The sequence below is a fragment of the Rhinolophus hipposideros genome (genome assembly GCF_964194185.1).
Source record: "Rhinolophus hipposideros genome assembly, chromosome: 5".
In the NCBI taxonomy this organism is placed as follows: domain Eukaryota; kingdom Metazoa; phylum Chordata; class Mammalia; order Chiroptera; family Rhinolophidae; genus Rhinolophus; species Rhinolophus hipposideros.
In genome coordinates, this window is record NC_138051.1 from 75,001,018 (window position 1) to 75,027,962 (window position 26,945).

The following is a 26,945-nucleotide window of genomic DNA, read 5'->3' on the forward strand; positions in this document are numbered from 1 at the left end:
AGCTTTTGGTGTTCTGGGTTCACACAGGTGGAAGAGGTCAGACCCTGCTGGTAAGGGGCTGACAGTCTAGCGCAGGAGGTCTCCCTTTACCACATGCTATCGGGGCCGCAGCACTAGTCCCAAGAAAGAAAATACGAAGGGCGAATGTAGATTTTCCCTGACTGCTCACCCGTGTTTTGGAGGGGCAAACTGGCTGCTGAAGGAAGAGATGGCTTCTACGAAGAGGAACTTGAATGCCATAGAGAATTCTGTGGCAGAGAGAGACAGAGAGAGAGAGAGAGAGAGAGAGAGAGAGAGAGAGAGGTTATTAGATGTGGAAACTTAAGCCAAAAGGTCTTCATGACCAGCCAGCTTGTTGGTGGCAGAGGTGGGACTAACTGTAGCCCGACTCTCTTCTCTCGTTTCACCTCTAAGTTTAGATGTTATATGCCTTGTAAGGATGGGTGAGTACAGGCTTTGAAAATGAAGCTTAGTGCCAGATTCCTCTTTATTCATAATTTTTTTCCATCTTTTTTATTGTGGTAAAATACACATAAAATTAAGTTGACCATCTTAACCATTTTTAAGTGTACAGTTCACTGATATTAAATGTATTCATAATGTTGTGCAACCATTCACCACCACCCATCTCCTAACCCTTTTCATCTTGCAAAACTGAAACTCTATACCCATTAAACAATATAACTTCCCATTCCTCTCCTGACAACACCATTCTACTTCTGTCTCTACTTAATCATAATGTTTTTTAATTAGAGGAAATGGTCACTAACATTCCAAAGGAATACTGAAATGAAATGTATTCTTTTTGTTTAGGTTTTTGCCTATGTGTTTCTCTAGGGAATACCTAGGCTTGATTTGTTCTAAAGTGTTTTTCTTTTGACTTGGTCTAAAACCACAATCCAAGAACAGTCCCTCCCCCCGACCCTCCGTCCCGTATTCAAGCAGATCCTTTCTTAAAATGATGAGATGAATAGTGTGATCCTCCATAGTAGCTGGGTTCTCCTGTTCTGGGCGATACCCTGGGGCTGTAGGGATTGCTTTTCTCTATATTATTTCTGAAGCACTGACCCTTGGCCCAGCCTCGCGTGTAAATACTTAATTGGCTGCCCTCTATCTTTATTCTTTGCAAAGCCCCCATTTCCATCAACCCATCTGTTCTGCACTTGATCAGTTCCTAGGCTTCATGGTGGAATTGGTCCCTTGGCCCAGGTAGTTGCTTGAGCAGTAAAGGAGGAGCCAGCTGTTTCTTTAAAACAAAACAAAACAGGAGCTCATATGTGTGTGTCTTCTCCCCAGTTCATACTGCTCCTCCCCATGGCAGTCATGACTTTGCCTTTGGCAAACATTTGCTGCCTGCCTGTCAGGTGCCAGGCCCTGTGCTGGCTTCTGGATTCCAAATTGAGTAATTCACAGTCCCTGCCTTCAAGGAACTTTGAGTCTAGTAAGGTGAGACAGATAAACAAATAGGTGTAATAACCTGTTAGAGGTGCAGTCACAGCAGGTGCACTTTGGAAGTAAAAAGGGGGTTCTACTGGAGGTGGGCATGGTGTAAAGTGTCAGGAAAGAATGCCTCCAGGAGATGGCCCTGTGCTGAGCCCTGGAAGGGATCGTATTCCTGGCAGAGGGCGCAGTCAGGATTATTTGAGTGTGAGTTCGCTGAGGGAGGAGACAAGTGGTCGACAGGAATGCCTTGATACATTTATATTTATCTGTTTGAATAGGTAATGCACACACAAGGCACAACAAGGGAATACAGTAAAGGAAAAATAAGTATCTTTCCCTGTTAACCATTCAGTTCCCCTCCCTGAAGGCAATTGTTAGCTCCCAGTTTCTTGTGCATTGTTTCAGTGCATGTGTGTGTCTGTGTGTGTGTCCTTAAAGATACACACATACACACAAATGGTTTGCTTCACGTACTAATTTTGGAAGTCATTCCATATTAGCAAGGACTGAACTGCCCACTTCTTTTTAAACCACTGCGTAATATTCCATTATATGGGTGTATGGCCACTTATTTAACTAGTCCCCCTTCAATCTTTTGCCAGTACAAATAATGCGTGAATATCCTGCATATATGTCATTGCACATGTCATTTCTGAGGACAGACTCAAGTAGAATTGGTAGGTCAGAGAATATGTGCATTTTTTGACAGATGCTGTCAGGTTGCCCTCCAAAGATCTCATTAATTATAAAATACTAAATTTAAGATTCTTTACCACTTGGCTCCTACCCCTTCCTTCCCCAAGCTTCTGAAATCGCTGCCAGAGTGAGCTTCCTTAATGAATTTGGTGTTGTAACTTCCCTGTTTCTCATCCTTGTAAGTTCCCTGTGGTTTTCAGGGTACGGTTTAAACTCCTTAGCCTAGCGTCTGCCTCTAGCCTCTGCCAGGAGTGCTGTACTCCCATTGCTTTGATCCGTTTGGATGTGGTATCTTCTTTTCCTCCTTTCTCACTAGCTACATCCTTTAGCGGTCCGCCTAGCATCACCTCTTCTGGGTAGTCTTTCCTGGTGACCTCCACTCATGCACAGAACAAACACCTAAGCACCACTCTCATCCAGCTTCATCCATTCACTACAGAAGTATTTGTTGTGCATGTGCTGTGCTGTGGCCCAAGCAGGTGTCATTTGATGATGCATTGGTTGTTGCCTTGTGAGACTGGTGACACTACCTGGCAGGGTTACCTGCTGTGGCTGCATGTAAAATAACAGGACCAAAGGGCCATTGCTAACTGACCAATGGCCCAGGGCATATCCTTCCACCTCGTCACACCTTGGTTTTGGCATCTGTCAAATGAGGAGGTGAAGTCTGATGACCTCCAAGGTCTCCACAGCTCAGGCCTTACTAATAATTACAGTAGCAACAGCAGCCGCTGTTTACTGAAGACTTGCGAGTTCCAGGCACTGTGTCAAGTGCTTTGTTTGATTCTAATTCTTACATTGTCATTTAGGCCACGAAGACAGTATGGTTACTGCCTCCATTTTACAGATGAAAAAAACTGATGTTGGGAGAGTAAATTGGCCATAATAGAGGAAATGTTTAATTTCTGGTATTCTGACTTGACTATCCTTAGCCACATAATTCTTAGTCACATAAATGTGTACACATTGTATACATTTACATACACAGTTTTATGTATTGTTTTGTGTCACGCACAGGCTTCACCCCTCAATCTCTCCATGAACCATCCCTATTCTACAGCAGTAAAGGCTCAAGATGGAGTCTGGGCAGGAGCTGGGGAGCTGGGATCAGAAGACTGCCACAGTCACAACTATTTGGGGATAGTGGATAAGGACCCAGTGGCAGCCTCTGTTCTTAAACTCTTGGCTCATTGAAGACCCTCATAGTTGCTTTTCCTTTGGACTAAGACAACTCGTATTAATCTTTAAAGTAACTGTTTATTTACTTTTTATTTATTTTATATTTATTTATTTTAAGGAGAGCGCAGCTCACAGTGGCTCATGCGGGGAATTGAACTGGCAACCTTGGTGCTGCCAGCACCACGCTCTAACCAACTGAGCTAACCGGCCACCCCACGCAGTAACTCTCTTTAAAAGAGGAGCATAGACCGAGTGAAGGCTTTAGAGGCGCATTGCAGTCAGGTTTGGATAGCACCCCTGACAGTCGCAGCGGCGTCCTTCCTTAGGGTTGTAGATGGCAGGCTCTGCTGTCTGTCTCCTTAGGGCATGATTAGTGGAGAAAGAGTTGTGTATGGAAATTTAAAAGGAAATGTAATCGTATTATTTGGAATACCTATTATAAACTAGGATAAATGAAGTCCAATGAGTTAAGTAAAATATAATAGGCCTATACCATAATGTATTATCAATCCAACTGCTTCCCTGAAGGCATGTGGAAAAAAATCTTTAAAAAGTCATGACTCCTGATTTTTTTTTTTTTAAGATACTCTTCTGAAGTTTTTTTTTTTTCAACTGGAATGGTTGATGGGGCTAATTAATAATTATAACCGTCCTCCCCCCAATCATTGCCAGGTACAACCAACAGGCATGGCCTCTGGAGTCACAGGTGTGTCAGGTGAGCCTTGATTAATTAGTCCGTTTTTGAAATTCATGACTGTGGAGTCAGCGTCAGATCGTCAGGGGCTCATCTAGCCTCGGGCGGTTGAGCAGGCCGAGCCCGGACCCTTGGCTCCCACTGTTGCATTCCTTCTGTAGGCGGTGTAGTGCTCCCTTTACGACACAAGTTCTCTCTCTCTCTTTTTTTTTTTTTTTTGGTTATTTGGATTTGCTCTGAGTCCAAGTGGCAAAAACACAGCCTGACCCTGGTGTAGCAGCTCTGTGTCAACAGATGCCTCTCTCCTCTCCGCTGGAGCCTCTGAGGCAGAGAGCCAGGCAGAGCTGGGGCAGTTTCGGAAAGCTTTGCCGTGCCCAGCAGATCTCCAGGTGAGCCAGGTTTGTCTCCTTGTCCTGTCGCAAGGATCTGGCTTCTGGACGCTGACACTGATGGCAGCTTGCTGCCGGCCTTGGCATTTCCCGGGGAGGAAAAAAAGCCACTTGTGTGCTGTCTCTTCTCCTGGCAGCAGGAATTCAGTTGCTAGAATTCCTGATTATGGCTTCCTTACCAAAGTGACTACTTGTAACTAACATATGGATAAAGTTTCCACTTTACTTATGTCTTTGTTTTCTGTTTATTTTCTATAGGTGAATCTGCCCCTGGCTGACCTTAGAATTTTTCTGGTTTTAAATTTTTTCCTTTTTAAAATAACTTGGACGGATAAAAGATGTGCCATGGCAGGATAGCACCAAAGAGCACCTCAGCGTCTGCCGTGGCCTCCGTGGGACATGGAGTATTCCTTCCGCTGGTGATCCTTAGCTCCCTCCTCGGAGACGGACTTGCCTCAGGTGAGTCTCGGCTTGCCTTCTGTCTTTAGGAAGGAAAAGACTCAATACCATTGTTTCTTTTCTCCTCAGAACTGTAATGGGGGATTCTCTGTCTGTCAGGCAGTTACGGGAGAGTGGGGTCGGGACTTTCGTGCTGTAGTGTGGCAGCAAGAGGCCTAATGAGCCAGCCAGACAGAAAATGGGTGGATGGGAACCTGCTGGTGGTGACATTATCCCCCCTCTCCTCCCAGCCGCAGTCATCAGGCAGGACGGAGGTGTGACAGTCAGAGCCTGATGTGCAGGTAAGGGCGCAGGCTTTGGACTCAGACTGCCTGCCAGACCTCAGAGCCCAGTCCTGCCGTGTTTCCCCCAAAATAAGACCTCACCGGAAAATAAACCCTAGCGTGATTTTTCAGGATGACATCCCCTGAACAAACGCCCTAATGCGTCTTTTGGAGCAAAAATTAACGTAAGACCCAGTCTTATTTTCTGGGAAACACGGTGCTGCTTGCTGGCTCTGTGACCCTGAGCAAGTCTCTTTGCTTCTGTAAGCCTGTTTCTTCAGCTGCAGAATGGGAAAATAATAGCATCTACCTCATAGGGTGGTTGTGAAGATTGATTGAGATGACACACTAAGTACTTACTGATTGTTAGCTCTTTATTGTTTGTTTCTTGTCTTTCTGTTCTTTTTCTCAGAATGAGTACAGAATTGAGGTATTATATTAAGTTGGTGCAAAAGTAATTGTGGTTTTTGCAATTATTTTGAACATCTTAAACCGCAATTACTTTTGCACCAACCTAATAATTCAGTGAAGCAGTTTGACACTACAAACTTTGTGGTGTTGGACAAGCCACTGAACCATTCTGGGAATCAGTTTCTGCATCTGTCAAATGAAGGGGGTGACCTGGATAACCTTGAAGGTCACATCTACTCCCTTAGTCTATATTTGAATGGTTCTGAGGACTTTCTGGTTGAAGATCCAGAGCTGGAAGAGCCCCGGACGGGGCTACAAATGCAGTAGTGAGCCCTGGTCTTTGCTTTGTATGGTCTCTGTTGCTTTCCACAATGCTCTGAAGATACTTCCAGGTTTTCTTCATGGGGTTCTCTAGACCTGGGGTCCTTTTTAGAAAGGGCATGTTTGGGTGCGTACCATCGACCTCGGGTGATGCTGCAAAACGTGCCTCTGTATCTGTAAGTACAGTGGAGGCCTTACTTCTACCAGAGTCTCGGGAGAGGGGTCTCAGCTAGATTCTGAAAGAGCCTGGAGGGAGGCCGGGTGATACAGGTGTAGCTCTAAGAATCTCCAGATCAGTTTTATCTCTTTCATTCCGTTTCTGTCAACTCCCACCACTTAACACATACAGATAGATTATGGTGCAATCTCATTTAACCTTTTTTTTTAATGGTTGGGAGAAACAATATTACTGGTTTTTTTGTTCCACCATATCCTTCCTCACCACCCACATACAGATTTCATCTTCTGCCTCTCATTCACCTCATTCTGACACTTAACCTAAACCTTTCCCATAGGCCTGAGATTTCCTTGGCTAGAAGGAGTCCCTGGCACAACCAAGGGGGCTGCTAATGGTTGGGACCCTTCAGTGGGGACATTATGGTTATATGAGGTTGGAAAGAAAAACCTGGCCAGCCTACACCAATGTGCAGCAAAATGAAGTAGAGGCTATACTTATAGGGCTGCTCCAAAGCCAGATGAGGCCTTTGGAGGTGGTGGTGTCAGAACCACAGAATGTGGAGGCCCTCTCTTGTTTACCACTGTATTGCTAGAGCAGAAGTTGGCAAACTATGGTCCACGGGCCAAATCCTACCGCTGTCTGCTTTTGTATGGCCTGCGATCTAAAAATGATTTTTATATTTTTAAATAGTTGGAAAAAAATCAAAGGAATAATCTTTCACATTATGTAAAAATTACATGAAACTCACATTTTAGTATCCATAAATAAAGTTTTATTGGAACATAACAATGGTTCATTAGTGTATATATTACCTGTGGCTGCTTTTGTTTTCCAGTGGCAGAGCTGAGTAGTGTGACATAGAGCATGTGGCCCCAAAGCCTAAAATATTTAGATTTTATAAAGTATTTTACCCTACATAGAAGAGGTTAGCCACCCTACCCCAGCCTAGGACAAATGGAGCTTAGTAAGTATGTGCATGAATGGAATAACTTTCAGAGCAGGAAGGAAGGACCAATTAGAGCTAGGATGGACTTACGAGGTCATACACTTGCTCAGGGTCTTGGGGCCAGGACTAGAACCTGGCCCAGTGCCTGTGCACTACCATGGCCGTCCTTCCAAGACTCCACTGGAGAAGCTGCCCTGGCTTCTTATCTGACAGTATTAGGGTCTGCATTCTGTGTCTGAAGTCTTTAGACTTAACTTCATGAAGTCATCCCCCTACCCCACCCTCCTTTCTGTGGACTTCACTTCACACCCTGCCCTCTCCCATTTCCCAACTACTCATACCTTCCCAAGTTTCCATCCAAAGTCTGAAATCAATTATCAGGGACTGATGGTTCCAGACTGGCTGCATGAAGGGATTATTATTCTACAATGTAGAAAAATATATGTCCATAGTGTGGGCTCAGCCCAGGATGGGAAAGTTGGCTCTTGTTTTCTTTCCCTCCCCCATCTGCAAAGAATCCTCCCTCCCCTGCAACCCCACCCTCGAAGTCTTTCTACTCCTCATAAAACGTGTATTTGCACAGAGCAGGATGCAGGCAGGGAAGGGGTTTCATCATTACTTAGATCCAGTGCACCAAGTTGCTGCCAGTGTTTTTCCCTCTCTCTGGAGTGGCTCCTAAGGGAAGGAGGCACCCACTCCTTGGCCTGAAACCCAGAACACACCTGTATGGCCTTGCCTGCCATGAGCAGCATGCCAAGCAAGCTTGCCAAAAAAACCCCCAAGATTCTGAGATACTCTGAAGTCAAGGAAAGGCAATTCAGTTTAGGAGAGGTCCCCTCTTCCTTTTTCTGCAATTCTTACCCATAGCTGCCTCTGAACACCCATTCCAGAGGCATTTTAAAATGAGGTGCTTGTAAAATACAGAGCCTTGTTTTCTAGTGGACTCTAGTAGACCCTGAATATGTTTGTGTGCATATGTGCACATTCATGACTGTGAGAACCCCATTGGACATAGGTAAGTGGGCATATTCTGGGGGGGCAGTTTGTCTACCTGGTCTCTGGTCATAAATACCACAGTCACCCCTACTCTTGCTCATAATTGCTCAGGTTAGAAGAAAAGAATCATGTATGAAGAGGCACTTGAGAGTTCTGGAATAAAGTTACATCATGTTCAGGGTTCAGTTTTCCAACATGGTTTCTTTTACCTACAGCTCGGCATTGGGTCTACTTTCCCCCTTGGTCATTCCTTTAGAAGAGATGGGGGAAAATATTGAAGGTTGCCTATTTAGGAGTGGCAAAGGGAGCATATCTCATTCACACCAGGTCACACCATGCAGGCGAAGACCAGAATTAAAAATAAAATCTCTGTAGGGCGGCTGGATGGCTCAGTTGGTTAGAGCATGAGATCTCAACAAGTCTGCCAGTTCAATTCCCACATGGGATGGTGGGCTTGCCTTTTGCAGGGGCTAGAGAGAAATTATTAGGTTGGTGCAAAAGTAATTGCGGTTTTTGCAGTTATTTTTAACCTTTTAAACCGCAGTTACTTTTGCACCAACCTAATGGGATCCCAATTATGTAGCAGTCTCTCAGATCTCACAACCCCTTCTCTTTACTTGTGATCTTAAGAAACCTTAGGCAAATCACTTGACCTCTTTGTCTCCTCCATCAAACAGAAACAAGATCCTTAAGAATGTTAGCTTGGTGTTGCAGAGACTAATAAAAATGATTGGAAGGCACTTGACATATAAAATGTGTGGTGTAATTCTCAAATAATAACAGAGATGTTATGTGGCCTACCATTGAGTCATGCTGTGCAGGAGACTATGCAGATGACATCATGTACTGTCTTTGAAAAAACAAAACTAGGACCCGCCCGGTGGTTCAGGTGGTTGGAGGTCCGTGCTTCTAACACTGAGGTTGCTGGTTCGATTCCCACATGGGCCAGTGAGCTGCGCCCTCTACAGCTAAGATTGTGAACCGGGCTGCCGTGAGCTGCCGCGGGCTACCGTGTGCTGCCAGGAGCCGCCGGTGGCCAGCATGAGTGACCGGCAGCCGTGAACAGCCATGAGCTGCTGTGATCAGCCGATGGACAACCAGTGACCGACTGCCTCAGCGGCGGGAGCGCAAGGCTCCTAACACCAGCCTGGGCCAGGGAGCTGTGTCCTACACAACTAGACTGAGAAACTACGGCTTGAACCGGAGTGGGGGGGGAGGCGGGAAAAGCGGGGGGACCTGAAGATGCATAGTCCCTTTTTGGGACAGGGATAAGGTGCCAAATGACTGGTTGAGGAAGGATTAACTACTTCTGGGTCTTCTTTTGTCTTCCAAGTTTGCATAGTTTGATAGTCTCACCCCAAATGGCTTGCTGACTCATAAAAAGCTTTTGATTTTCTTTCTCTCCCCTTCTCTCCCCTGAGCATATTTACTGAGAAAACTCAGTGTTACTTTTTGTTTCTGATTTTCCCCCCTTAAAATGCTGCCATGACACTTCAGACCATGTTAAACATCACACAAGCACCTAAAGCAAATTTAAAATAGCAGGGAAAGCAGCCATTTGCATTTCTTCGTGGCAGAGCGAGAAAGGCAAGCACTTAGTGTTCATTGAAGATGGAAAATGTTGAGAACCAGGCGCTCAGGGGATGATGTGGCTTTGGCCCCTAACGTTGCTATGGCAAAGTGATGTTGACAGGTGGTCCTGGCTCACCTCACCCTTTCTGAGAGACCTAGAGTCAGAGGTAATGTGCACTGAACTGAAAGGAGAGCACACGTGGGAAAGTGGTGCATATATGCGTAGAGCGTGGTTCAGTTGTCAGGCTCTGTGTTACCCCATTTAAAGCTCTTGGGACGTGTTTGAGCTAGGTAGTCACACAACCATTTTACAAATGAGAAACTAAGGCAGAGAGAGGTTAGATGACTTGCTTGGAGACAGGCAGTGGTAGGTGGTGGCAGGGACTTGTGCCCAGTCTGTCTGACTCTGTTGCCCATGGTCTGCTGGGGACCACACGACCTGTGTTGAGTTGCAGGCTTCTCTGAGAGCCGTGTCTTGTGTTGCTCTACTGGAGGACTCAGCTCAACCTTCAGAGGATTATTTTGCTAAAGGAAGAAAGACACCGTCTGTTTTATCCCCTGGATAAGGGATGCAGGAGTCATCTCTGGGTTACCATGATTCCCTCTGTGGTGATTTCTGTTCTCATCTACAACGGCCCTTGGTTGTTTGGTTCACAGTGTAGGTACAAGGTTTGCCAAGGCAGTTCTATTCTTGGGAAGGAACAATAGGGACCAGAGCAAATTGTTTGTTAAATGAGGCTGTAGTTCCCCAAACATCCTCAGAGCCTCTTCCTGTCAGCTGCAATCCCTGCTGACTAAGTGATGTAATCTCTCCACGGTGTAATTACCTGTGACTATAAAAAGACTTGAGGATTGTGGTAGGAGGCTGGATGGGTCATTATAGGGCTTGTTACACCCTGGCGTCATAAAAAGACATTGAGAAATTACCCTCTGCAGGCTAATTGTTGTGCCATGTTTAGAACATTGCAAACACATGGTACAAGCCTTGCGCTATAACTTTTGAACAAAAGAAACCAGGAGTCCACCAGACTGAGCACCTAAGTTTTGTTAAAGCCCTCAAACACAGATTCCATTTGCCAAGCAAAGGTGGCCCCACTAACCTGGGCTAACTTTAGAGCTAGTGGGTTAGCCTTACCTGCCCAAATCTTTCTGAATAAGGGGGTCACAGGGTTCTAATAAAAAACAAACTAGGGTTAGCACTCAATGTTTAATTACTCTAGACACGTTTGTAGATGAACTCTTTTCATTACCTCTTACCCACTGGGAGATTCCTTTCCTCCTCATCACTTAGGAGCCTGAGCCTGCAGAGGACGTGAGTAGCCCTCCCGTTCCAGGTGGCATGTGCTGGATGGATGGCTATCTGGCCTGTGCCCAGATCAGGAGTGGCCTACCTCGTGTCTAGCTTCGGGGTCAAGAGGGACAGCAGTATTAGAGACAACCTGTCTGTTTTCGGTGTGAATGAGAAGGGTGGGGGCTGGCTGCTGATTTCTCTCAGCTTTGTTCACTGCCTTACCTGCAGCCAACCTAAAGCATGCAATTGAATTCACTAGAAGATGAGATTGTAACTATTGAAGGAGGATTGTCCCTAGGGTTTCTTCACATAGCTGTCTCTTGTTAGGTGGAATAGGATTCAGTTTGTAAATGCCTTAAAATGGCAGATGCCACCTGCAGCTCCCATGGAGCCACAGAGGTCACCAGTACAGCTCAGTATAATATCCACCTGTCGTTATGCCCCACCTCCATCGCTTGTGTTTCAGAGAGGCAGTGTAGTCTAATTAAAAGCATGGACTCTGCAGCCAGATTGCCTGGGTTTGAATACTGCCTCTGCTCCTAGCTGCTTGTGTTACCTTGGATAATTTTCCTGACTTCACTGTCGATATTTCCCCAGCATCTCAACTTCGTAAGATTGTTGGGAGGATTGAGTAAGAGTATATGTAAAGTGCCTAGGACAGTGCCTGGCATACAAAGAAGTAATTCCCAGTTTGGAAAATCAGATTCTAGAACCAACTGATACATCCTGTACTTGTGGTGCTACAGCGAATTAGTTCAGACAGATGGGGGGTTGGAAACTGCTCCTGTTTTCTTCTGTATGTCTTGGATGGTCTTCCTGTATAGAATTAGATACATATTGCATGAGTTATTCATAATTTGTAAGTTCCTAATTCTCAAATGCCACATGTTGGCATCCCACACATGAAGACAAGCTGAGAAGAGCACTCACTGCCCCTTTGCAGTGCTGGTGCTGGGGGGTCAGCTAGGGAACCTCTCAGTAAGCCATTCCCTTCAGCGTCTTATTGGCATTTTAGAGCCTGGGTTCCTCAAAGTTGCTATTTGTTAGGAACTTTGGGAGTCAGTTTTGAAACTCTCCAAAATTTTAGAGTGCTGAGGGTCTGTTCTTTTAAAGACGATGTTTTATTTCATCAGCACTGAGATGTGATTGAAGGATTACATTTCAAAAGATTCCTAAACACATCTGGGAGAGTACAACATTAGAATAAAAGAATAAGAACTCTCTGGTCTTCTCTCCATTTGGTAGTTCTCGCCGCCTTTTCTTTGCTATAGTTGACAGCATTTCTTGTAAGAGTCTTTTCCTACCTAGATTCATTTGCTTCCCAAGAGATGGAGAATTTGCCCTTGTGTAACTTCTTTGACTTGTTAGCTTTGCCAGTAGCCAAATCTTTTAAAGTACAACTGTTTAATCTTTCAGAATTCTAGGAAGTAGTACCGAGAAGATAAACAGATTCTCTTTAAGATTTCTTCTTTGCAAAGTTTTGTTTTCTTTTTAAATTCACGAAAGTATTTAAGGCATTTCAACTCAGGAGGAGAAATATGTTTCAGGAAGTTATGGCCAAGTTTAAATAGGGTTATACAATAATTCTGCTGCAGCCTATGTTATTCTGAGTAACAAATGACACTTTATGAACTACAAAGGGCCTGATGACCAATTCTTCACGTGTAGTAGGCACATGTCTCCTTGGAAAGGAGCAGGACCTGTGTGTTTATTGTCACTGGCTTGAGTTCTGACAGTTTGGCCTTGTTGATTCTGGCTGTGAATGTCGCCGGGATTGTCACACACCAGACAGGGGCTGAGGGAGGGTGAGGAGTCGCCTGTCGGTGTTGACTGAGCACTGGTCTAGGCACAGGGAGGTGCGGGGAAATGGCTGTTCTACTTCCCAGTTCATCTCATTACTCTGGAGGCCAGAATGCAGAGGACCTGTGGTGTTGAACCAGTGCAGTCCCACAAAGCTTCCTGATAACCGTGCGTGGCTGCTCAGAATTGCTGATTAATGTCCATGAACGTAGCCGGTGACTTCAGTAGGCTGCGTGGGTCTCTATTTATACCCTTCAGACGGTAGACCATTCAGTCTTTGAGGTCTTCTTAGATATACTTGTCTCTTAGTCTTAGTTCTGTTTATGTTCTTGGTTTTGTGTTTGCACATAAACTCCTTGGAGGTATGGACGAAGTCGTAAACTTTCCCGTAACCAGGCCAATGATCATTCCAGGTGGGCTCAAAAGTTCACCCTGGAGACAGTGCTGTGGGCGGGGTTGGGGGGGTGCGTCACAGAATCATGGTCTGGCTTGTATGTGAGGACCAGCTGATGTATGGCTCCAGTATGGTCCTGCCTCAGGGGATACAGGTGGTGCTCTTCTCGGGGGAGAGGAGTGGGGCTGGGCAGGCTGCCAGAAGAGTTTATCACGGAGTCTGCTAGCTTTGAGACTGGGTAAGGCTCTTTGAACACAGTGTGGGTCCCCTTAGGTGATGAGCAGGGAGGAAAAGGAGACCTCATGACCCGCAGGGAGTGAAGGTCCTGTGGAGGAATGCATAGGAAAATCATGCCCTGATGGGAGAGAGGACCCGGGGAAGGGCGGCTTGGATGGATGTGGCTTCCCTTCCTCACCCACCGCTTCCTCTACCTCTGTCCCTAACGTCAAGCTCAGGGGACTGCTTTTTCTCCTTTCCCTGAACATAAGTATTTTCAAGCCTATACATACCCTGTTCTTCCTGTGGCTGGAATGCTGCCTTTTCCCTTCCCTCCCATACTTCTTGTCCCATACTTTAAGATCCAGTTCAAAGTCACCTCCTCTGTGAGACACCACCCATCACCTTACCCCTAGAATCAGTAGGGTCTGAAGGAAGGAGAATAGGCTTTGTGTGTATTTCTTGAATGGAATTAGCAGGAGCTGCTAATCTCAGTCCTTTCTTTTGGGAAGATATCAGAGAGGTTTCGTATGAACACGATTCTGTTTCCAAGAATCTTGACTATCTTTGATTTGAAGGGATTGGACAGCTCGTTAAGATTTCTGGGGATTGCAGCTTTGGGGAACTGGATGGAGCCCTTTGTTCTGCAGATCGTGATACACAAACCCTACAGACTTGTTCCTCATGACCGCCAAGGTTTGCTAGGCTTGCTGTGGAACAGGTTGGCGTTGCTATTTTCATAAACAGTATTAACTCGTTTGGCAAGTATGTGTTGACATAAGGTGGACAGGGAGGACAGCAGGGGATACGTCGTGGGACCAAGTCCTGGACTGGGTCACATGCAGTTTGGTCTTCACGGTCAGTCTGTGAGAGGAGGGCAGCTGAGCCAGGCACAGTGCTCCACACCGGGAAGAATACGGAGCTGATGGCTGAGCCTCTGATTTAGTCACTTACTTGTTGAACTGCTCCTGAGTGCCAAGACTGGACCAGCCACCGTTCTGTGTGATACGGGCTGTAACCGGGGAAGTGTTGCACCGCACTGGAGTCCACATAGGGGCTCCTGGCTCAGAGTGGGGTGGTCACGGAGCTTCCTCTGAGGGAGGGAGTCTGCACTGAGACCTAGCAAGTAGGACGGACAGGGAAGGAGAGGAACGCAGTCTCCTGGGCCCGACAGGCTGGTTAGAAACCTAGTTCTGCCACTAACAGGTTGTGTCATTTTGAGCCAGTCTCTCAAAGGAGATGTCCCCTGACTATCATATGTGTGAAAATGGGGTGATAACATACTTACTATCTAGGGTTATGGGGTTATTCATCATTGTTACTACCGTGGTTCCCTGAAAACTAAGACCTCGCGGGCCATCAGCTCTAATGCGTCTTTTGGAGCAAAAAGTAATATAAGACCCGGTCTTATATTATTATTATGTTATATAAGATCGGGTCTTATAGTAAAATAAGACCAGGTATTATATTATATTGTATTGTATGATAATATGTTATACTGGTATTATATTGTATTATATTATGTTACATTACATTATATAAGACCCGGTCTTCTAATATAGTAAAATAAGACCGGGTCTTACATTAATTCTTGTTCAAAAAGACGCATTAGAGCTCATGGTCTGATTGGGTCTTATTTTCGGGGAAACATGGCATGTGGCACCTCGCCAGTGGCAGGTACAGCCAGTATGTTGGGGGCAGTCTGAGGGAAGAGGAGAGAGTTGTACAGTGCCTGCTCTGCTCACCTTGACATTCCTGTCCTTTAGAACTTTCCATGTCTCTTCTGTTGAAACTTTGGAAGTCCAATATACTCTGTCCCCTAAACTGGTTTGCTTCTTGCCCTGGTGGGTGAATGAGTGGTCTCCTCTACTTTGGTGAAGTAAGCTTGGAAGCTGGCATTTCAAAAAAGTAAAAGGAAGTCTAGCTTTAGGCTGAGAGTTCAGAGATTTGTGCTGAACATCAACCAAAAGCAGTTTGGGGGAAGCACTAGAGGGGTGAGGTGCCTTTCCTAACTGAGTTGTGGGGGAGGGAGGAGGAAGAAGGAAGGGGAGGAGGAGGAAGAAGCTAGAGTTCTCTAAGAATCACAGGGTTAAAGAAAAAACAAACACCACTTAATGCAGTAAGGGCTGAATAAGTCTAAACAGGGAAATAAAGAAGGCTGGAGGCGGGTGTTGATTTTGGTACAAGTTGTGGAGAAGACTGCATATGAGCAGAATGGCGGTCGGGCTTCTATTTGCACATGAGAACAGGAAGTAACTGATGAAGGCCGCCCTTGCAGCCTGCCTAAGGAGGGCCCACTCAGGACAGACGTCTCATCCTCTGCCTCAGCCCCGCCAGCCCGTGGGAGGCGTGTCTGGCAAGCATGCACCACGCAGGATCCTGGGTGAGTCTCAGCTCCAGTCAGGAATTCCACAGGGAGGCTGGAGGGAGTGGGAGGTTCTTAACTGATTGGGAAGAGAAGAGTGGAGGAGCAGCTGGCATTTGGGGGTGCAGTTGTATTCCAGAACTCATCATCTTGGAGCAGGCCCGGGTGATTGCAGAGGTTGGGCTGAGGGAGGGCTGCCTGTGATTTGATGTGTTGGGGTGGGGGAGGGGGCAGAGAACTGGCGTGACTTCCAGCAGAGGTGTGACTTGGCTTTCTTTAGAATGACTTTCAGCAAAGGAACTTGTTCCCTGTGCTGTTGTTCTCAGTACCTTGTTAGGCAGTTTAGAGGGTTTGCAGGCCCTCTCCCTGGCATCCAGAAATTCTGTTGCCAGGAATGACCCACTCTGGAATAATTAAGAATGTGAGTAACAGGATTAATTGAGATAATATATGTAAAAGTGCTGGGTGAACAGTAAAGTCCATCCCAATGGAGGGATTATTATGATGCTCTGTTTCTCAGTCAGCATCTCTTTTCTGAATTTCTCAAAGCACTTACTTAACATTAACTGGCTAATCCTTCATCCGTTCCTGGGCCGGAGGCTGGCGTTTAATAGCCCCCTTTGCACACAAGATCAAACTAAAATCTCCAACAGCGCCCCAAATCTTGAGTTTGAAGCCCAAATCTATGGAGTCTAAATCTAAAGATTGGCTCTCCGAATATGATAATGCCTCGTTCCTGGGAATAAAAAAGTATGAGAAAGGGAGGGATCATTAATTATTTCTCACTCCCCCCCCCCCCCCCCGACAACTGGTCATGTCAGGCAAGGGTGTCATAGTCAGGATTTTCAGAGACCTGGAAATCTAACATCCATTGTTCTCTGAGAAGCCACAGAGTCCGTCTTCGGAATGAGGATCTGGTATAAACTGGAGAAGCAGAAAGCCAATAATCAGAGGAAGTTCGGGGCAAAGAACAGGGAAGCAGAAAGGGAGCTGGCAGCGTTCTTAATTCCGTTCTGTTTAGGTTGTGGTTGGTGGCTTGAGGTGTCAGATTCTGTACCACAGTGTCTACTTCCTTCTATACACCAGTGGAAACCACCCTGCCACTCTGATGTGTCCCAGGAAGTGTCAGGAGGACCCACAGAAGGTGCTTATTCAGGGAAGCCTAGGCCCATTGGTCCACCTTTGTTCCTTCTGAGGTCTAGTGAAGAGTCTAGAGCCGGTGAAGAGAGGTTCGTGTTGTTCACATGACTAGGTGAGGCCCTTCATGGTCATCAGGACCTTTCTCCCCAAGCCCAGGTCTGCTTACCTGCCTCTGCTCGAGACTTAAGAAAGTGACAGTTAGTGCACTTTCTTACACAAGGTCTTAAGCCCTGGGAGCAGGAGGATGTACTGAGTTAGGAAGCTCTTCCTTCCTCTAGCAGCAGCTCTGTGGATGCCTGGGCTTTAAATTCTTGAGGTCTACCAATCAGTAGTCACAAACTTGTGAGAGAGCAAGCAGGCCGAATCTTCAGGTTATATGCGCCATTGGGTCTCAGATTTGAGCGTGCGTCACAATTCCCTCGTGGACCCCACCTCCAGAGTTTCTCATTCAGCAGTTCTGGGATGAGGACTGAATTTGTATTTCTACTAAGTTTTTACATGCTGCTGCTGGTGATCTGGGAACCACACTTTGAGAATCAGCAATTTACACTTGGAGTGAACAAGCCCATGTGACCCGTCTCAGAGCAAATTTTGGTAAGGTGGGGATAGAGAGATGGAGGCCTTGAACCCACTGGGGAGAGAGGTGCTTCAGAAGGAGGGTGCTGCAGATGGACCCACCTCATTTGAAAACTGGGAAAAGGTTAAGTGATTAAGGGAGGACGCTGGCAGGTGTGTTTCTTACCTTCTGTGAGCTGGCTCTGGTCCTTGCCAGCTCTCCTACAGAGAGAGGAACCGGACTGGTGAGCCCCGGGGCCGGGCATCTTAGGCATCTCCTCCCTCTACTTATTCTGTCCTCTTAGGCAGCAGTGAGCTCTTAAAGTGTGCATTTTAGGAAGTCTTTCCATAGCTTGGGGTCTGTGGTATGAGGAACAGGACCCTGAGCTGGGGGTCCCGGCATCAGCCCCAGCTCTGCCTCTGATGAGCAGTAACTGAAGGTCCCTCACTTTGCTCAAGGGTGAGGTGAGGCTTGGACGAGCTCTCATGGCCCTTTGAGCTCTGATACCCTGGATTCGTTAAATGCCTCTCCTGACGGCTTCCTCCCCCAGGGTCGGAACTCTGCTTGCTTATTACTTGTTTTTTTTTTAATCTTTTGTTTTATCTCTGTGTGAGAACTTCTGTTCATAAGCAGTACTGAATCAGAATCTCTTACAGGGACTGGCTTACTAAAAGTGAAACTAGTTTGGGTATTGGAGTAACTCTTCATTTTAGAGGATCTCCGGCCTCTGCAGTTATGCAGCTTCCATAAAACCTGTCCAGAGACAAAGGACTTAGCATTTTGTTTGGGTCCTGATCGCTTACTCATATCATCACACTCTACTGGAAGGTTTCACAGGCAGTCTGATCAGCGCTAGTTTCCAGGGTGCTGGGGATTGTCATTCCACATTCTCTACTGCCTGGCATGGTGCTCATGGGACGCCCGGGTCAATATTTGCTGGGTGGATGTAATAGAGGGCTGTATCCATGTACCTCTTTTCCTTTCCTTTAGTTTCTCCCTCCCGTCTTCTTAACTTGGTATAATTGTCCTTTTTTACCCTCTGTCTCCCCTTCCTTCCTCACCTTCCACTGTGTTCACTTTTACTCCTCTGTACCTCGGCAGAGCTGGCCATCAGTGTTTATATGTTGAGTGCGTTAGGGGTTAGGGTATGCCGGAGAAGATCACAAAAGACCTACGTAAGTCATCTGTGCCTGTGTAAAGGGCACACCCAGAACTCGCCAGTCTTTTTCCTTTTCTCTTCTCTCTTCTGCCTACTTTATGTAGGTTAGCTATGAGTTACAGAATGTTTTTTACCCTCCCAGGGGAGTTTGCTGTTCTTCAGATTGAATTTGACCCTGTTTTCAGCCTTTATTTCCTGCTGTCAGTATTGGCAGGCTAAAGGGCCGGCACGTCCTGCCTTACAACCATTGTCTGGCCCTGTCTCTCCAGCCTCTGTCTGACGGGGCACAAGGAAGGGTTCTCAGCCTTGGTTAATGGCTGACCCCTGATCCTGCCTGGGCGCCTTTCTGGCAGCTCAAGCAGTGACTAACCTGAGGGCTTCGTTGAAATAGGGAAAGATCAAATTTAATTCATTTTAAGTGAAATCACCAGCCTTTTGATGATTCCATTAATTTCCTCCCTTCTGAACACCCTCCTTTTAGCAGTGATGGGAAATCCTGACTGTTTCTCATTCCCCTCCCACACTACCCTGCTTTAATCTGAGGCAGCTGGATACTGCGCTCTGTTTTCATTTAGTGGAAGAGCAGTTTGAAGATGATTTTTTTTTTTTGAAGATTTTATTGGGGAAGTGGAGCAGGACTTTATTGGGGAACAGTGTGTACTTCCGGGCCTTTTCCAAGTCAAGTTGTTGTCCTTTCAATCTTAGTTGTGGAGGGTGCCTCCCAGCTCCTGTTGTTAGTTGCAGGGGGCGCAGCCCACCATCCCTTGCGGGAGTTGAGGAGTCGAACCAGCTACCTTGTGGTTGAGAGCCCGCGCTCCAACCAACTGAGCCATCTGGCCACCTGGGAGCTGAGCGGCAGCTCATTGACTTCATTCTAGTTGCAGAGGGTGCAGCTCGCTGGCCCATGTGGGAATCGAACCAGCAGCCCTGTTGCCCAGAGCTCGCACTCTAACCAACTGAGCCACCCGTCCGGCCCCTAAAAATGATCTTAATGACTGGCTGTGACAGTACTTCCAGAAATTAAGACCGTTGCTGTGTTTAAGTTCACACTCACTTGGGGGCTCAGTCTTGCTTGCTTTGCTCCTATAAAGCTGTTTACTTAGTTCTTGGTATGCGGGTGAAAAGGGTCCCCATGAGTGATCTCTTGTCCCAGGCAGTGTATACAACCTTTCCATCACTCAACATTTCTAGACCTCCTGGGGTGTGCCAGGCACTGTTCTCCTTACTGAGTATCTCCCTGGCACCTCCTCCCTGCGCTGGCGGAAGCCCACAGGCCCAAGTAGGGGAGGTTCCAGCAGGACGGTGGCTACGCGCAGACCTTGGGAACTGTCGTTTCGGAGGCTTCCTTTCTCAGTGTTTTTATGGTTGCAGTGCCTGTTTCTGTGCTTTCCCTCTCTTGGCTCTAAAGGGGAATAAATAATATGAACTCCCTCTTGAGCTCAGAGAAATAACGGGTAGCAGCAGCTATAACGGCTTACCACTATTGGCAGTTGACAAGATGTAAAGCACTTTCTTGTATATCATGTCACATTGGTATCCTCACAATAAACCTAACACAGCCAGTGAAGGATAAAGCTGAAATTTGAACCCAGGTCCTCCCATTGAAAATCAAATACTTTTTGTACTACGTTGTGTGTGTGTGTGTGTGTATGTGCATGTGTGCGCGTGCACGCGCGCTTTTAACACTGACTTCCCCATGCTGTTGTCTTGAGCATTATTTCAACCACTTAAGTGTTGAGAAGTGATTACATATGCACTGGGCCCTCTTGCTTCAGCTGAGGGCCTCATGGTCACATTGGGGGAAAAGATAAGACAGAGTCCATCTTTGTTCCCCGTAAGTGGCTCAGGTGCTAAGTGCTGTTAGAAAGAAGAGAATTAACCCTGACATCATCCAGGAAGGCTTCCAGAAGAGCTGAGACTTACCCTGGGTGGGAAGGCAGAATCCAAACCAGGGGAGAGCTGAGAAAGGGAGTTGGGTTGGTATTTGGCTGCCTGAGACTCTGGGATATGGAGAACATGGTGAGGTTTGGTTCCTTCATGAGACTTAGAAGAACCAACATCTTCTGGGATGATGCTTTTCCAGCTTCACTGTGCTTTTAACATTTTGTTCCCATACCCTGTGCCCACAAAGAACCAGTCACTTGGTCTGGGTTACAGCCCAGCAATCTGCATTCTTTACAAGTTTTTTTAACATGGAAGAGTCTACAGCCCTTCAGTTCTCCCCACTGAAGAGAGGAAACCAAGGGTACAGGTTTCATTTGTTCCCTTCCAGAGACAAGCTGTTTAACCAACTGCCCTCATGGTTTTGTTGCATGTGGTGAGGGTGGCCCCCATTTTAAGAAACACTGTACCCTAAAGGAGTACTGGTGCCCTCCATGTTGCAGAAAGCATTAGGGATTGGGGATCTGGCTTTTGACGTCATAGAGGGCCCACTTCTGAGGACTGTGTTGCAGACAAACTCAGGAGGAATGGGAGCAGTGGAGATGAAACGGTGTGAGTGAAGTTGACGCTGACAGCAGGGGGGCCATCTGGCTGCTACCTGGGCTTGAAGACTGGCGCTGGGGCCGAGGCCAAGGCCCTTTAGACAAAGTCCGTGCCCCGAGTCACTGCACGCTCCTCCGACTGCTAAGAAAAGCCTTTTTACAGGTGCTGTCTGGTAGCTTAGCTTTCAGTTGAGTGTGATGTGTTTTGGGGGGCGGGGGGCAGTGGTCAGGGGTCAGCCAGTGGGTGGGTAAAACTTCTGGAATTCAGGGTTGTGTACATTGAGAGCCCTAGAAAAGGTAACCCCCGTCTCCCATAGGATTTGGCAGTCTTGGTGAATCGCATGATTTCTATGTATGTTTTGGGACCAAATGGGACCTAGGGTGGTTGTGAAGATTAGAAAAGTTACCAAATCCCGTTAAAAAATGACATGCCTTGGTTTGGGGTAAAATACCTGTAGTATAGTGAAAAGAATTAACATTTAAGTGTTCAGTGTGTTCTAGGTAATAGCCACTTTATTTATTTTCTCGAATTCTCAATGAGTTTGTTTATATCCACACGTTATTTTAATTTTTTCCCTCATTCCCCCACCCTCTCCCCTTTGGATCTTGTTCTCTATATCTATGGCTCTGTTTCATTTTGTTTATTTTGTTTCTTAGATTCCACATATAAGTGAAATCATACAGTATTTGTCTTTCTCTGTCTGACTTATTTCACTTAGCATAACACCCTCTAAGTCCATTCATGTCTTCATGAATGGCAACATTTCATTCTTTTTTATTGCTGAATAACATTCCATTGTGTACATCTACATACCACATCTTTTTTATCCATTCCTCTATCAGTGGACGTCCAGGCGGTTTCCATAGCGTGGCTATTGCTGGTAATGCTGCCATGGATACGGGATGCAGGTTACGGGATGCAGGTGTCTTTTTGAATTAGTGCTTTTGTTTTTGTTGGGTAAATACCCAGAAGTGGAATTGATGGATTGTATGGCAGCTCTATTTTTAAGTTTTTGAGAAACCTCTCTGTGCTGTTTTCCATAGTGGCTGCACTAATTTACAATTCCACCAGGTACGAGGGTTCCCTTTTCTCCACAGCCTCGCCAGCACTTACCATTTGTTGATTTATTCATGACAGCCATTCTGACAGGTAGGAGGTGATATCTCAGGGTGGTTTTAACTTGCCTTTCCCTGGTGATTAGTGATGTTGAGCATCTTTTCATATGTGTGTGGCCACCTGTCTGTCCTCTTGGGAGAAATGTCTATTCATTCAGGTCCTCTGCCCATTTTTTTATGGGATTGTTTGAGTTTTTTGTTGTTGTTGTTTTGTTTTGTTTTTTTGTGTTCTTAGTTGATGTGTGTCCTAAGCAATATAGAGTATTGTTTTATACATTTTGTATGTAATCTTCCATAGCCTCCCTCTTTTCACTCAACATTGGTTTTTAATTTAGCCATGTCGATAGCTTTGTTTTACCTGCAGCATAACATTTCATTGTGTTAATATACCAAAACATTTGGAACCATTCTCTCATTGATGGATATATAAGTGACTTTAGTTTTTCGCTGTCAGAACAATACTGCAAGGAACATTCTTGTACATGTATTCTAAGCACGTACACAAGGTTCCTCTGGCGTATACATGTAGCAGTAGAGTTCCTGGATTATTAGAAGTGCACAACTTCGACTCTCTACATATTGCCCAATAGCTTTCCAAACTAGTTCTGTCAGTTTGTACTAGTAGTGATGTATAAGAAAATTCTTAGTTCTCCACATGCTTTGTAACAGCTGGTGGTGTTAGATACTAATTTTTGCTAATCTGATGTACATAAAATGGAATTCCCATGTGGCTTCAATTTTGTAGTTCCTTGATTATCTTCTTCCAATTTGTAGATTATTTTAACTTTCTCTATGGCAGTGGTTCTCCAGGGTCCCTGAGATTCCTTTCAGGAGACTGGCATGATTGAAACTATTTTTTCATATTAATGCTAAGATGCTATGTGCCCTTTTTTGCACTCATTCTTTCACAAGTGTGTAGTCACAATTTTCAGAGGATACATGGCGTGTGTTGACACGATTGCTCTGATATTTACTGTTCTTATTTTTTAACTGAGTTTACAAATAAATATTTTTAGTTTTATTTTCCACTATGGTATATATTGATTGATGTAACAGACAGGCACCTCTTTGGAGGGCTTCAATAAGTTTTAATCGTGTAAAGGGACCTGTGAACGAAGAGTTAGAGAGCCACTGCTGCTTTACAGCATCGACTTTATTTATATTTGTTCCTTTCTGGATGGTGTTTTCTTTGACTTGTTTAAGAACTTCTTTGCAGATTTCATAAAGATGGGCTCTTATATTTTCTTACAAGTTTTGGAATGTATTTTTTGTGGGTGGCATCTGCCATTTCCCAGGCCCTTCAGCCACTAGGAAGAGATTTTTAATTTTTCACCTTCTCAAAAATATTTATGTAGCCTGAATAGAATATTTTCCATATCTATCCTTATATATATTTTTTTGAGTTTTTCTCTTTTTTGGGGGGGGGGTGGTGAAGGGATGGGGGAAAAATAAGCAGAGATTTATTTCTCTAGACCCCTGTTGTTCAAGAGAGTCTCCTAGCATTTCGCAGAATACAGCAGCCTCTCCTTAAAAAGTTGCACACTTTCATTTTGGATCCTGGGGTTCATTAGTTCATTGCAGCTTCCTGTCCAGAGGATCAGAACTTGCCAGTGACAGGGATTCTGGAAGCAGATCCCCTCTCTAAAACCCCTGTTTCCTCTGGACACGTGAGTTTCGTTAGCATGAAAGTACCTGAACTCTTCTTCCTTACTATGTCTGTGCTGGGTGGGTAGGTGCGGGCAGTGGGCTGGCAGGCAGCGAGCAGGTTAATTGCAGGTAAGGGTATGAATGATGGCCCCTCCAAGAAAAAAATCACACTGCTGACCTCCACGGTCTCATCAGCTCTCACCAGACTCTTACTGTTTCTCTGTCTCCAATGTCTTTCCCGCCTCCCTCCCCTCAAATCTGTCTTCCACCCTGCTGCCAGAGTAACTCCAAATTTCAGACTAAGCATAATACTCCTCTACTTAAAGGAAAACAAACTCAGGGCTTATATTAAGGTCCATACTCTTTAGCAACATAGGCCCCATGCTTTCACCTTGCTCTCTGTGACAAGGAGGTCAAGAAAAGAAAAAAACAAAAAAAACCGTGCCTCAATTCAGTTTAGACAATCTACTTAACAATGGAAGATAAGCAGGTCAGAGCAAAAGTGCCGTGGGAAATTTTCGGCCACCCGAACATATCTTCCGTTAAAACCATGTACCCAGTTAAGCTTACCCCAAAACTAGATATCCTGTTGCTGCAGCAAAGATAAGCAGATCCTGTTGCTGCAGCAAAGATAAGCAGAACATCCCCTTACCCCTGGGAACATTCCCTTAAGGAAAACCTACCCCTGAAAACATCCCCTTAAAAAATAATAACCAGCACCCCTTTTTTCTCCAAGGCACATAAATCAGAAAAAGGACAAGTAACAGAAAAGAATAAATAGGGATGGGAAACAGTGCTCAGGGCTCTCGCTCACTGCTTGCTATGTCAGTGGAGGCTTGAGCCCAGATTCGAATCTGTAATAAAGGCCTTGTTAATTTGTCCAATTCGGCTCCGTGGTCATTTCTTGGGGACTCGCTCCGTAACATTTGGAGGCCCCAGCGAGATCGCCACCGGGACGCCCTGGAGCCCCCTCCTCAAGGTTGGAGGGAGCCCAGAGGCTCCCCTGTAACCACCTAAATTCCTGAATCAACGACCAGCGGAGACTCCCTCCGGACCAACTAGCTAGCGGCGCCAGGTAAGTCAGGCCTCTGTCATTCCTGTTTTGTTTTGTTTTGTTTCTGGTTTGGTAGGTACCCTGAGTGGTGGACGTTTGGAAGGCGGGACGCCGCGGAACTTCCAGTCCACGGCCTAGACGGTGACGACCGTCGAGGTCCTGGTTTGGGCAGATTGGGGCTCCAGCCGCCCCAGTCTCCAATCTCAATCCTGTCAACTGTCGTGTTTGTGGACAGCTTTGGGATTCTGGATCTGTTTTTGTGTTCTGTGTTGTCTGAGTGTCTATTGTCTTGGCGCGCAAGCGAACATGGGTCAGGGAAATTCGCAAGCCGGGGGATTGAGTCCCCTCGACTGTGTTATTAAGAACTTTCAGGATTTCAGGAGGAGGGCAGACGGCTACGGGGTGCCCGTGGACGCCTTCTCTCTCCGGAAATTCTGTGAACTAGAGTGGCCCACTTTTGGGGTCGGGTGGCCTTCTACGGGGACCTTCGATCTAGATTTCTGTTACGAAATTCGGCGAATCACTTATGGGAAGACCGGCCACCCCGAACAAATTCCCTACATAGATATCTGGATTGATATTGTAACTGACAATCCAGGTTACCTGAAGGCCTGTGATTGCCCTCCCCAGAAATCGGGGGAAAAAAAAGCGAAAACGATCAGTTCTGTTGGCTAAGTCCCCGGGCCAGACAGAGAGACCCAGGACTGAACAGCCTCTTCCTGCCCCGCCGGTTCTCTCAGCCCCGGGGGAGGATCCCGTCCCCCATCGGCGGCCACCCCCGTGCAGCGGCGGCGCCTGTCGGGGGAGCTGTGGGGAAGCCGGGAGGGGCGGGATCCGCCCGGGTTCCTCCCGGCCCGCTCTCCCCGTCTCTGGCTGGCCTCAGTGGGGAGCGGGAACCCCGGGGCGCAGGTCGAGGGAGCCAGATTTCGACTGGCCCGGCTGGGGAATCGAGTTCGCCTGGTTCTTCCACTGGGGAAGGGAGCCCTCTAAGCCCCCGTAACTCTTTAAGTTCCTCGCACACCCGTTCGGGGGCACTTTTTGGAGAGGCTCAGGCAGTTCCTATTTTGCCCCTCCGGGAGGTGGGAAAAACTGGTCCGGGAGGGGTCCCGCTACGGACTTATGTTCCCTTCACCACTTCTGACTTATACAATTGGAAAAATCAGAATCCTTTTTTTCCCCAGAACCCCCAGGGTCTTATTGTTCTCCTTAAATCGGTATTTTTCGCCCGCCAGCCCACGTGAGATGATTGTGGCTGCTGCTGAGCGCTCTGTTCGCCGAAGAGGAGGGGGAGGGAGTTGGGACCGAGGGGAAAAGGCAGGTTCTTGGTGCCCGCGGGGAGCCTTCCGCTCACCCTGATCCTGTGGAGGCTGTCTTTCCCACACCTGTCGTAACTGAAGCTGTAGTTCATTGGTTAGAGGAGGGGCTTTGAGCCATTGCCGCCAGGTTCTTTTCGGGTGTCCGAGCTGCGGCTAGGAGACCCACCAGTCTATCTGGGGTGACCGAGGTAAGGCAGGGGCCGACTGAAAGCCCGTTGGCGTATCTCGAGAGGCTATGTGAAGCTTACCGGACTTACACGCCTATGGACCCTGACGCCCCAGCCAATCGGGCGGCCCTTGCAGTCCAGTTAGTAGCCCAGTCAGCCCCAGATATTAGACGCAAACTACAGAAGTTAGAAGGCTTCGAAGGGAAGTCTCTGTCTGAGTTGCTGGCCGAGGCCCAAAAAGTTTTTGAAAATAGAGAAGACCCATCTCAGGTCTTAAACCAAAAAAATGGCTAAAGTCCTACTTGCAATACAGAAAGATAGAAAAAAGGGACGAGGGAGAGACAAGACGTCTGGCCAGGAACAAAGGAAAGAGCGGAAACAATTGGGGAAGAACCAGTGTACATACTGCAAAAAGATTGGCCATTGAAAGAGAGAGTGCCCTAAGAGACCCCAGAGTGGGAGGGACACAGCCGCTCCCATCCTAGTAAAAGAGACAGACTGGGAGGGTCAGGGCTCCCCTACCCCCCAGGAGCCCCGGGTAATGCTGAATGTGGGGGTAAAAGCCCATTGACTTTCTGGTAGATACTGGGACAACCCACTCTGTTTTGCTGAAACCTGAAGGACTCCTCTGGAAAGAAAGGGTGCTCATCCGAGGGGCCACTGGGAAGTCCAAATCATATCCGTGGTCCCGAGC

At 46.6% G+C, this 26,945-nt stretch overlaps 1 protein-coding gene across 3 annotated transcripts in view; it reads left to right on the top strand.

Annotated features, from left to right (window-relative positions):
* Positions 1-26,945, top strand: part of SUSD6 (sushi domain containing 6) — a 138,384-nt gene that overhangs the window by 72,761 nt on the left and 38,678 nt on the right. For 2 of the 3 annotated variants that reach the window (XM_081047570.1, XM_081047568.1), the window contains exon 2: positions 4,660-4,860. In XM_081047570.1, the coding sequence (XP_080903696.1) occupies positions 4,740-4,860 (121 nt within the window). In that variant the 5' untranslated portion in view covers positions 4,660-4,739. Of the gene's footprint in view, positions 1-4,344; positions 4,402-4,659; positions 4,861-26,945 lie in introns of those variants that run through there. The other variant, XM_081047569.1, reaches the window with a different exon arrangement.